This window comes from Eulemur rufifrons, chromosome 3 (genome assembly GCF_041146395.1).
Source record: "Eulemur rufifrons isolate Redbay chromosome 3, OSU_ERuf_1, whole genome shotgun sequence".
In the NCBI taxonomy this organism is placed as follows: Eukaryota; Metazoa; Chordata; class Mammalia; order Primates; family Lemuridae; genus Eulemur; species Eulemur rufifrons.
In genome coordinates, this window is record NC_090985.1 from 33,675,638 (window position 1) to 33,687,919 (window position 12,282).

At 48.5% G+C, this 12,282-nt stretch overlaps 1 protein-coding gene across 1 annotated transcript in view; it reads left to right on the plus strand.

Moving 5' to 3' along the window:
• The first annotated feature begins 1,611 nt into the window (after nt 1–1,611).
• The window catches only part of KCNQ3 (potassium voltage-gated channel subfamily Q member 3), a 296,583-nt gene continuing 285,912 nt past the window's right edge, over nt 1,612–12,282 (plus strand). The window contains exon 1 of the mRNA XM_069465967.1: nt 1,612–2,112. Within this exon, the coding sequence (XP_069322068.1) occupies nt 1,730–2,112 (383 nt within the window). The 5' untranslated portion in view covers nt 1,612–1,729. The remainder of the gene's footprint in view (nt 2,113–12,282) is intronic.

The following is a 12,282-nucleotide window of genomic DNA, read 5'->3' on the forward strand; positions in this document are numbered from 1 at the left end:
GGCCAACTCCTCCTGGCAAATCCAGAGCTGGTATTCTTGCAGGCCTCTGATTTCTCTTTGCTTATACACTAGAAATAGGTTATTGGCCTTGGCTCACAGCCCCTCCCCTCTACCCCGCCCAGCAGACATGAGGGGAGAGGCTGGGAGGAGGTACCAGGACCCACAGGACAGCAAAAGTGGAGGCCTCTCACGGTGGTGGTGATGGTGCAAGTGCAGGACACTCCTCAAGCTCAAGCCATTCTTCACCTCCGCACTTGCTGTTCTGAACATTAACACAGTAGCATGCGACTCGTCATTCGGGTCTCACCTCAAGCTGTCACATTCAGTGAGGCCTTCCAGGACCAGCCAATTTGAAGAAGCTCCCCCAAGCACTCTAGAATGTTATGCTAGTCACCATTATTGGAAACTATACTGTTCAAGTTTGCCTTTTCCTGGTCTTCTACCTCTCACTAAAACGTTTGTAAGTTTTGTGAGTGCGGAGACCTCATATCCCCTGCATGGAGAATACAGCCCTTTACCAGGGAAGCTCACTCGTGCGGTTTAGTGATTGAATCTAAAATTTGGGCGAGAGAGGGAATAGCTTGCCTAGAGTCTAAGTTAGGAGATAAGCAAGAACCGAGAATTCTGATTCTGTTTCTTCAGCCCTCTGTCCCCCTCAAGCTCTCCGAGGTGCTATTCAGGGACCTGAGGAAGTGAGGGCAGCAGTATCCACCATGAATCCCGAACCAAAGCGAGCAAGGAGTCATGAGCCTTGCTACCACAGAGCGGGTGGGTTTGCGGTGCGTTCGGCCTTGGCCAACCAGCAACTTGCATTTTACCTCCGAAGCCAAGAAGCAGGGGTAAGGGGTGAGGAGAAAACGTAAAGCTGCAGCCACAGGGCGAATGCGCGAGGGAGACAAACCCCCAGTCCGCGCTGCCCTCCCATCTTTTCCCCTCCACGCCCGCCTGAGGGAAGCCCCAGCGCCCACGGGAGCGCCGGGAGCCCCGCGCGGCAGCCAAGCGCGCACCGCCCGGCTGCGACGGGGGTGGCGGCCCGGGCAATCCGGGGTCCCTCCTGCACGCAGGGGTTGGGGGCGGCGGGAAGAGGCGGGGCGCCGCCAGGGCCTCCCGCCGCGACGGGGCGTGACAATGGGGCCCCACCCCGGCAAAGGAGGGAGGGTGAAGGCGACGTGCGCTCGGGCCGCGGCGCGCTCGCTGCTGCCGCTGCGGGGCTGAGGCTGGAGCGGGCGGGGAGGGGCGCGGGTGGGAGTGCGGAGGAGGGAGGAGGAGGCGGCGGCGGCGGCGCGTGTGGCGGGCGGGAGGGCGGCTGGCACTGGGCTTGTAAATAAACTGCGATGCTGTCTCGGGCTCGCCGGCCCGGGTGCCGCCGCCGCCGCCGCCGCCCCGGAGCGCCGGTGCCAAGCTCCCGCCGCCGCGCGCCCTAGCGCCTCCGCGCCAGCCTCGCGCGCCCTCGCGGGCTCTTCGCAGCCCCCGGCCCGCGCCCCTCAGGGTCCCGAGTCTGACCCGCGCGGGATGTGACCTCCTGACCCCCGCCTGGCCTCCCCTGCCCCCCGGGGGGCCCTCCTTTGCCTGCTTTTGGGAAGGGGGTGGGTGGGGAGGGGCGCGCGGATCATGGCATTGGAGTTCCCGGGCTTGCAGCCGCCGCCGCCGCCTCGTCCACGCACCCCGAGCGCCCCTTCTTCCCAGAGAAGCAGCGGAGAAGGCGAAGCGGCCGGCGGGGGCGAGGCAGATGGGGCTCAAGGCGCGCAGGGCGGGGGCGGCTGGCGGCGGCGGCGACGGGGGCGGCGGAGGCGGCGGGGCCGCTAACCCGGCCGGGGGGGACGCGGTAGCGGCCGGCGATGAGGATCGGAAAGTGGGGCTGGCGCCTGGCGACGTGGAGCAAGTCACCTTGGCGCTCGGGGCCGGAGCTGACAAAGACGGGACCCTGCTGCTGGAGGGCGGCGGCCGCGACGAGGGGCTGCGAAGGACCCCGCAGGGCATCGGGCTCCTGGCCAAGACCCCGCTGAGCCGCCCTGTCAAGAGGAACAACGCCAAGTACCGGCGCATCCAAACTTTGATCTACGACGCCCTCGAGAGACCGCGGGGCTGGGCGCTGCTCTACCACGCGCTGGTGTGAGTACCCGGCCGCTCGGGGCGCCCCTCGGCGGCGGCGCGTGTTGGGGTTCGGGGACGGGGCTGGAGCTGAGGAAGTCCCTGGGGCTTTTAAAGATGCTGTCCTGCTGAGCTGGCGACCAGCCTGCCCTCAGTGCATGTTTCTCTGTTGTGTGTGTATGAGCCGCTGTCCGGGGGTCGGACATCGGAGCTTAAAAGAATCAAACGCGGTTTCCAAGCTAATTTGGAGATTGGATTGATGTGTGTGCGCGCGCGGGTGCGCATTTATGGCACCTTCTTGAGGTGTTGATATTGAAGCTTGAAAGAATTATGTGGTTTTTCCAATTAACGTGGGGGTCGAACAGGATAAAGCGGGTCCACCCATGAGCGCTGTGTTTCTGTTTGGGGTGGATCCCTTCTCTTGGGATCGCTACCGAGTTTAGATAATACATCCTGGAGTTGGGATGGAATTGGTGCGCACCACCCATAGCGTGTGTGTGTGTGTGTGTGTGTGTGTGTCTAAGCCTACACTGAGGGGCTGGGGCTTAACAGAACCAGGAGGTTGGCGGGGGGCGGGATTATTTGGGCTGAAACATCTCCACGATTTGGTTTCTCATATGCCCTCAGCCTCAACTGCAGCCCCTTCTCGTGCTTTGGCTGGGCAAGGGCACCAGGGATGCGAGGGGCCTGGCCTGGGGCACTGCTCCCCTAGAAAGAGTATCGTTGCTAGTTGGGATAAATGCATGGCCAGAGGGATGATGGAGCTCCTTCTCCAGCTGACACTCGGTATGGAAGATCCACCCGTATTTGAAGAAGGGGAGAGGATGGTAGTGCAGCTCCTCACCCAGGACTGGGTATCTGGGCTGTGTACACACTCACACCTCGGGGGCTGGCAGGGCTGTACTGCTACCAGGTTTTGTCAGGAAATTGGCTATGGCTCCCTCCTCCCCCTACCCCGGTCTTCATGTGCCTTAACGGTGGATTTTTCCTCTCTGTTCTCCAGTTGACGCATAACTGATATGGTGGGAAGGGCTCGGGGGCCTTAGAGTTAGTTACACTACCTGCCAGTCTTCGTTGGCTGCAAACGCTTTTCCAGATCCAGCCACCAGGTGGGGGAGTCCGCCCGGGCCCTCATTCTCAGCAACAGGTTTCTTCGGCAGAGGTTACAAAGCCTGAGAGGGTGCCGTCCCTGAAACCGAGGAACCCGGAGGAGAGGTGGGGCGAGGGGTGGAGCATCCTGCCTGGGTTTTGGTGTCTCTGTGTATGTGTATTTGCAGGGGCGGGTGGGGATCTGGCTGGAGAGAGGGCTTAGCAATTGTTTCTCTTTCATTTACTCTTTTTAGGTGGTAAAAAAGGATTAAAAATCTATTCATCTCTCTGTTTCTCCAGTGTGTTTAGTTAAATTGAAGTGAATACTGGAATATGTGATAATAAAAAAAGGTGCGCTGTCTAGGGAATGGACACGTCTGAAGCTCTTACTGGGGGTGGGGGGGTGGGGGGGCAAGGGCAATATACATAACCTAAACTTTTGTACCCCCACAATATGCTGAAATAATAATAAAAAATAAATAAAGGTGCAATGAGTTAGTTGAGCGCACACAAATGTGACACAGACACACGTTCTCTTGCACATCATGGTGTTCAGTGTGTATTGACCAACCTGCAAACCTGTTGGCTCCCTCCTCCTTCTCCTTTCACCCTTCCCCGCCAGCACCCACAGCCCTGCCTTGTTCAGTCTGGGGAAGGGATAGCTCAGGCCTGTTATTGACCAAGCCTTGATTTTTATCCTTCTCTGGAATTATTCCATCACCTGGAAGCAGCTTTGCTAATACCAAAACCTATAGCCTCAGTTTCCCAGGACCAAGGAAAATTTAAGAGTTTGTGAGAAGGAAGAGTCAGATATGTAGCCAGGGACTTTCATACATTCAGATGCAAAGCATACATATTTTGTTTAATTCACATGATCCTATGAAGTGGGATATCAAAACTTGAAGAGAGAAAAATCACTTGTTCACGATCACACAGCTAATGTTTCTAGAGCTTATATTTGAATGCAGTGGGTCAGCTCTGTTTCTGAGCCCAGATCCCAGTTCTGACCCTCTGCCAACAATTGCGGGACATTGAGTATTTTGCTAAATGTCATTGGGTGCCCCTTTCCCAATTGGTAATGCAGGGCCCTTAGTAATGCCTCAGCCTCTTCTTAGCTCTCAATTGGCAAATGGCTAGAAATGGGAGTTTGGAATCAAGTCAGGGACTGGTCAGAAGCCAGGGCGCCACAGTGTTAGGGAAATGTGGGATGACCTTGGGTGGGGGTGGGACTGCATATTCTGATTAGATTGGAGTTGTACAGGAAAACCCATGCTGGATTGGGATTGAGCTCCTATTACTGAAGCATGCTTAGTGCATGCCTCGTGCACCCAGTTTAGGAGGAAGTCCAGTCAAGTGAACATAATTGAACCTTTCATTGATGAATCAGGGTTTTGCAAGGCATTGAAATTCATGCTTCTAAGTATCCATGATCTTGTTCTGGGCTGTAGCTAGTGGCACAAGGGGTCCAGGAAATTGGGCTGCCCATGGGCTTATAATCCAGTGCATGCCTTTTTTTCTGTTTCTTAATGAGATCCATGAGATGAGATAATTTTTTTCTCTTTTCTAAATGTAGAATACAGGGAATGTGGAACTCAATCAAACCCCTACCGCACTCCCTTTGCCTTCAGTGTCCATCCTCTGCTTTTTCCTGGCCATTCACCTTCACCTTGGCAGAGCTCCAGTGTCACCTCCTCCAGGAAGCCTTTCCCTGACCCTCCAGGCTGAGATAGAGTTGCCCCTTTTCTGCAACTTCACCAGCTTCAGCATTTTGCAGCTTGCATTGGGTTGATCTATTTGCTTGTCTGCCCTATTGAGCTGAAAGCTACCGAAAGCAGAGACTGCGCTGTCCTTCTTTAGCCTCCTCTCTCCCTGGCAGGCTGCAGAGCCCGAGGTAGGCACTAAGTAAGCATTTGCTGAATGGATTCTTTAAAGAATTCTCTCAAGGTTCTGGTCAATTAGACTTTGTTGTGATAACTTTACCATTATCACAGCAACAATAAGTCGCCAAAGTCAGCATTACAAGATTGTAATTATAAGAATAGTTCTTGGAAGTCCAGAAATGGGCTATGGGGGGAGGAAAAAGATGGGAGACCATGCTTTAATTCCAGTGAGGCTGATCAATTCTCTGCTTTTTTTCCTTATGGCTGAAAGAGATTCTGATTTTATGGAAAATATGGTAGACTTGGAGTTCGTATCTGGAGTTAAGCCTTAAGTCTCTGTGGCTTTGCACAAGCCAAGTTGGGGATGAACTGTAAGTTGGGTATTTTAATACTACTGTGTCTGTCACAGGGTAGTTTTTAGGCTCAAAGGAAATAGTGTACATCAATGCAATTAGCCCAACATCAGGCATGCAGTACTCATCAGTAGCTTCTAAATAGGGATCTCCTTAAAAGTCATACATACCTGACACTGTGACTGTGCTGAGGCTGTCCAGGGACTCCCCCTTCCTAGCATGTTAGTGGAGAGATGCTGACTTCATCTTGGCATTCATCTAACTTGGCACTGCATAGGCATCCCGCCACCCTGACCATCTCGCCACAGCCAGCTGGGTATGATCAATCACTCTCCTGTTGAAAAACCAAGGGGAAATGATCACAAGAAATCCCCACTGATTGCATTCTGAGGCAGGCTGGCTCTAGGGACATCTGGCAGGCAAGCCTGGGTGGTGAGACGCAAGGACCCAGCAGCTGCTCTGAAATGTAAAGGTCCTGGCTGGTGGACTTAGCATGTTGATCAGAGGGCCGTGGTCCCCACAGTGGAGAAAAGATGCTGAACACTCCCTCATCCTGTCAGTATTGCAGAGTCTGCCCAAGTGTGGAGTAAGAGAAGTCTGGGTTCCCAAATTTGCTTTGCCTCTTATAGCTAGTCTTGGGCAAGTTGCTGTATCTCTGAGCTTCAGTGTTTTCATCTGAAAAATGTTATCAGTAAATTACAGGCTCTTGTGAATCTAAGAGCACCTTGCATAGAAGAAATGCTCCGTAATAGTTATTTGTGTTATTAATATCACTCAGGCAATAAATATTTCTTGAGTGCCTTCTCTGTGCCAGGCACTCTTCTAGATATTAGGGATATAGCAGCAAATAAAAAAAAAAACAATCTCTGTCCAATGAAACATACACTCTAATAACAACATCATTAATTTTAGCAGAAATCTCAGAATTTGGTCATCTGGTCAACTTCCCAGCCAGAGCTGAAGGAATCCCTTCAGCAGTATCTCAGCCACTCCTATGACCTATAATTCATTACTGAAGGGGCATCAGTTTTCTTTTCTAGACAGTCTGGGTTCAACTCTCTCAGCTCTTCCATTTCTCTGACTCTATTTATTTAGCTCGCTCTCCTCCATTCTGCTCCCACCTGTCTCATTCATTCATAGCTTCCACTCAATGTTGGTCGTCTTAACCATTCTCAGTCAATCCTCACCTTGTTCCATCCCACTAATCTCACTCTTTGCATTTCCTCCCTCAGTATTGTCAATTTGCTCTCATTTTTGAGAAGCAAGGATTTTGAGAAGTTATCTTTCTTTATTCAGTGGTAAAAGCATGGTCTTTGGGAGTAGACCTGGGTTGAATCTAACTCTGCTCTTTCGTTCTGTGTGACCCCGAGTAATCTGTTCAACCTTGCTGAACTTCAGTCTCCTTATTTATAATCTGAAGATAATAATGCCTACCTTCCAGGGTTGTTGTGAAATTTAAAACACCTAGAGATGTCACTGTCGGCACTTAATAAATATTTTCTCTCTTTTACTTCCCCTCTGAATCACAGCTCATCTGCTGCCTTTTTGCAACCTTCCTAAAATCTGTGTGCATTCCCTTGTCAATAATCTCATTTTACTTTTCTCTTCATTTTCTGAACTCTCTGCCTTCCTTCTGGTTTTCTTCTTTTTGTTATTTTCAAGCCACTCAAGTAGAATGAAGAAGCCAAGTAAGGGGTTGACAACCACAGCCCTATGATATGGGATGTCTAGGCAGTAGTGAAGTCCTATGCTGGGACTTTTCCATGAACGCACAGTATTTCACTGCTTGCAGAAGGGGCTTACATCAAGTGGCCATCAGTGCTGGCATGAGCAGTCTCTCTTTTACAAATGAATAAGAGGTTCTGAGAAGTTATGTGATTTGCCCAGGCTTTTGAAGCTCCTGATGTGGCAGAGCTGGGATCACACAGGAGTCCTCGCCGTCATGTTGTGCCTCCTTCCCTGTGTCATGGTCATACTCAATGGAAGGGGAACTGGGGGAACTGAAACCCTGCCTTCATGGGTCAAGAGTTTCATAGCTGAATTTCTGACAAGTTCCTGGGGGAACTGGTGCTGCTGGACCAGCCTTTGCATAGCAAGATCTCTCAAACTTTGACATGCACGTGAATCACCCAGGTGAAAGGGCTTTAGGAGAGAAATCTGGCAGCTTCGCCTCCACCAAAGTTATCGAACTTGTATATAATGAGACATACTAACCCCACACTCCTGATGTGATTCAGTGGAAATATTCAACATACCTGCAAGAGTGCCTAAAATGATCAGAATTTAATCATGAAGAAATAACAGACAAATTCCAATTGTGGGTCCCTCTGCAAGATGCCTTGCATGGTCTCTTCCAAAGGGTCCGTGTCATGAACAAACAAACCAAAGAAGATGAGGGGAACTGTCTCAGTTAAAGGAAGCTAAAGAGACATGACAACCAAATGCAATGCTTGACCCTTGATTGGACTCTGGATTGAAAAAATAAATAACAGTAAGGGATATTATAGGGATCATTAAGAAAATTTGAAGATGGACTTGATATTAAATAATATGATTGTATCAAAATTAATTTCTTGAGTGTGATAATTGCATTGTGGTTATGTGGGTGGATGTTCTGTTTTTTTAAAGAGATGCATGGTGCGGTGGTTATTGGTGACAAGTCATGGTATCTGCAACTTTCAAATGATTCAGCACATATGCAGGCAATATGAGAGAGAGGTGGGGGGAGAGAGAGAGAGAGAGAACAATACACATGCCAAGAAAGAGAAAGAAAGAAGCAAATGTAACAAGACTATTAACAACTGGTGAGTCCAGGTGAAGAGAATATATGTGTGTATTATACTATTCTTTTAACTTTTTAAAATTTATTAAAAATAAAAAGCTAAAAATATTTTGAAAAAAAAGAAGACTAGACGCACACAAACACATAAAGCACACACATGAATAATAATGACAGACATTGTCTTCAGGTGATTCAAATATGAAGCCAGGCCTGAGAACTGTTGGCTGAGCTGAATGGGCTTTATTGGATTCATGGATTCTATATATAGACCAATCTCCAAGCTTCTCTCAACCTTGGACTCTGTCCAGGGAATGACAACACGGGAAGGTGCAGCTCCCTCATTTTAAATCTGCACACGCTGAGTCCCTGCAAAGGGCCAAGCTTTGTGCCAGGCTGTTAGAGGGGATGAGCCAAAATTCTTTCCCTATGGAGCGAGAGACTTGAAACAACTAAACTTGAATAGTTTAGCAAATGCAATAATAGAGTGTAAATGAAGAACCCCAGGAGAGCAGGAAAAGGGAAGGCATTGTTATCCGTTTCTATCAAGGGAGACCTCTGCAAGGAAGGTTTAAGCAGCTAGGGATGAAATGAAGGATCTACTGCTTGTCCAGTGGATACCCAGTCATTCTTTCCTACTTGGAGAACAGAATGCTAAATTCTGTTCAATTCAATGCTAAATTATTGTTGCATCATTTGGAAGCTCTCTCATTCAAGTTTGTACTCATGTTTCAAAATTCCATAAGTGTTTAAAAGTTTCATATATCGAATCAAGTGTGACCCTATGGTATTTTCTCGAAGGTCAAGGTCCAAACTCTCTTTTTCTTTTTTGTCTGGGGTTTCGACAGACAGAAAGCAAACAAGATTTGTTTACTCTTTTAACAACTGAGGCAATATCAAGGGCAGCAAGGGAAAGGTCTTCAAGTGTGGATGGCATGAAAACCCTTTTTAGACGCTGTGCTCGGCGGTTCTGGCTTTGGGTGGCTCAAGATGGCTGTGGGTTTATCAGAAGTACATCAAATGAGCTTTCAGGAGAGCTGCGTTACCTGTGTGATTTTGACACCTCATTTACCACACAGTCGGCAAAATGGGCATTGCAATACCCGCTGCTCAATAGGATTGGTGTAGGAATCCTATGAAATTACGTGTGAGGGAGTGCTTTGACAGCTACGGAGAGGACAGCACTCTGAAGTAGCATTTCCTACAGCTGTAGAAGGATCAGGCAGGTCCCATGGCTGGGACCTTATCTATATTGGGTTTAAGCATTTGCCCAGGTACGGATTTGCCACATTTCTGTCTATGTTGCATCACCTGATCATCACTGCATATTTTTATACCATATAACTTAGCACCTACATCTGCAGGGATATCAGCTATTCTAAGGTGATCACCTTTTGGAAGAATGAAGATAATAACAGGTTTGGAGATGACAAGATGGAAGTCAAGATGAGGTTTTCAGGCCACATCTGGTTTTTCAGATGTCATGGGATGCACATCAAATCCTATCCAAATTGTAGCCTTGTTGAATGGGACTTTTCATTTTGTTACAGAAGGGATAGAGGAGTTTGTTTGAAATGTTTTCTTTAGATAATAAATTGGGTTATAACTTGGGAGCAAGATTGCCTCTTGCATGCAGTTTATGACTAAACAAGAATGAGTACTTATGCAGTTGACTTATGGAGTTTCCCATAAGTAGGCTATGGCTGGCTTCTGCCTGAGCTGGCTTCTCTCCATGCCAAAGACCTCAGGGCTGGGTATCCTTTTTCTTCCTCTCCGTCCACTCCTTTTTTTTTTTTTTTTTTTTTAAATTCCAGATCTGTCTGACATGTGATTTTATCAGAATATACATTGACAGTTCTGGTCTAAAGCAGAAAAGTGTTTAAGAACTGTGTTTATTTATTTATTTATTTATTTTATTTCAGCTTATTATGGGGGCACAAAAGTTTAGGTTATATATATTGCCTGTGCCCCCTTCATCCCGCCAAGTTAGAGCTTCAAGCGTGTCCATTCTCCAGACAGTGCGCATCGCACTCATCATGTAGGTATACACCCCTCCCCTCTCCCCACCTGTTTTTAAAAGTTGTATGAAATCATCTGGACTCCACAAGAGTGTAACAGTTGAGTTGAGGCTTAGAAAACCAGCATATTAAGAATAACTAATGTTTTTACATTATTTCATAGTTTATCATATGACCTCTTGGGCAACACCACCATTTGTTCAAGGTCAGGGTAACTTGCTTTATGTGTATTAGTAACCATGACAGCTACAGCAGGTGCCTGCTTACAAATTACCCAGCCAGGTTTTCGTAAGCCAGTACTGGAGGAGCAGGCAGGCTACGTGTAGAGCTTCTTTGCCATTGACCCCTTAGGTTATTCGTAAACTTGTCATAGCAATTTAAGTTTATTTCTACCTTGAATGATGTCTTCTTGGGGGGAAGGGGTGAAATCTTACCCAATAGGACTTGAAGGTACCAGACTAGGAGAGTAAGCTCCTCCAGCCCAGGCCACCTGTCCTAATGGAAAGTCACTTAGTGCTATCAGACTCTTCATCTCCCTTCTCCTGCCCATTCCTGAAATCCCAGCTTCCTCTTTGTCTCACTCCAAATAAATCAGTTACGGATGTTTCTCCCCCTGGAGATGCTAATCTGAAATAAGAAACCAGCAGTCCTTAATAATCAGCAAGTCCAATCACACTAATCAGCAGACAGTCACTTAACAACATTTTATGGAATTTATGTGCCCAGCAAGGAGAGAGGACTTGGTAGCTTAGAAAAATCAGAGGCTGTCGGGACTGGAGGGACTTCAGAGAAGAGGAGGCTGAGGCCCAGGGTCGTTAGGAACTTGGCTGAGGTCACACTGCTGACCATGGGAGGACTCAGATCAGGTCTTCTTCCAAGGCTGGTGTCTATTCGGCCACAGTGGCCTCCCCTCGTGCATCTCTAGCGGCTGAGTACCAATGGAGCGGTCTTACCTACAGCCTGTGTCCTCTGGGTTCACAGCCCTCTTAGTGTCTGAGTCAAATCCTGTCCAAAGTATAGACTGGCTTGATGAAGACTTTCACTGTATCTCAGAGAGGCGGGGGATATTTGTTCACAGTGTTTTCTTTCAAGGGTAAGATGAGTTATTGCCTAGGGCCACACTTTCTTCTTGATTCTTGTGGATTGTTTATTTATGAATGAACAGAAGAAAGAGTAAATGTAGGTGCAGGCTGACTGATTGGGCATCCCTTATACGGGCTCCAGTTGGCCCCTGGCTGAGGAGGGTTTCTTTTTCTGCCGAAATCCCAGAGCTGAGATCCCCCTTTCCTCTACCGTTCCTTCCCCTAATCCAGTCCTCTACCGAGTCCTATAAAATAGTCTCTGATCTCCACTAAGCTCAACATTGAGTTGGGACATTCAAAACCATCACATTAATGGCAACTAATGTTTTTATCCACTGGTTGTTTATACAGTTACCTGTGGGGCAGCACCATCCTCTGTTCCATTCACGGAGAACTGGTTTATTTTTATTCATAGCAGTCACTGACATTTATTTATAGTGTTATTTCTCTGTGCCCGTGGGCCCAGCACTTTGCATGGTTCCCCTGAGGTGTGGCTGAGAGCCCCGGGAAACACTGGCCCAGTCATCAGGAAACTCAAGTTCTCGCCTTGAGTCTTCTGCTGATTTGCTCTGTAGTCTCCAAGAAGTCATCTTACTTCTGTTATAATAGACTGTTTTCTCATCTGAAAAATGGAGCTAATATTCCCTGCCTTCCAGGTTGTTGAAGGGCTAGATGACGTCTGAGTGCGGTCAGCATGTCTTAGTTTCTGTTCCCCAGAAGCCGACCTTGAGGCAAGGAGCTCAGCGCAAGTGCTTATTTAGCACCCAGTTGCTCTGTCTTGCTTTCATGATCTCCCCTTTAGGGAATCATTTTGGACTTTTTTCCCTCTAATTGCCCTCAGCCAAGAAATAACACCACAGATATTTTTATCAAGGAGGTTACCAGGAGGGGCAGTTGAGGCTCAGTCTTCCTGGGAACCCTGGAATACGTTTTTGAACAGCCCAGAATGGTCCTTGAACCCCAGCCATCACTGGCTAATAAGGGCTGTTC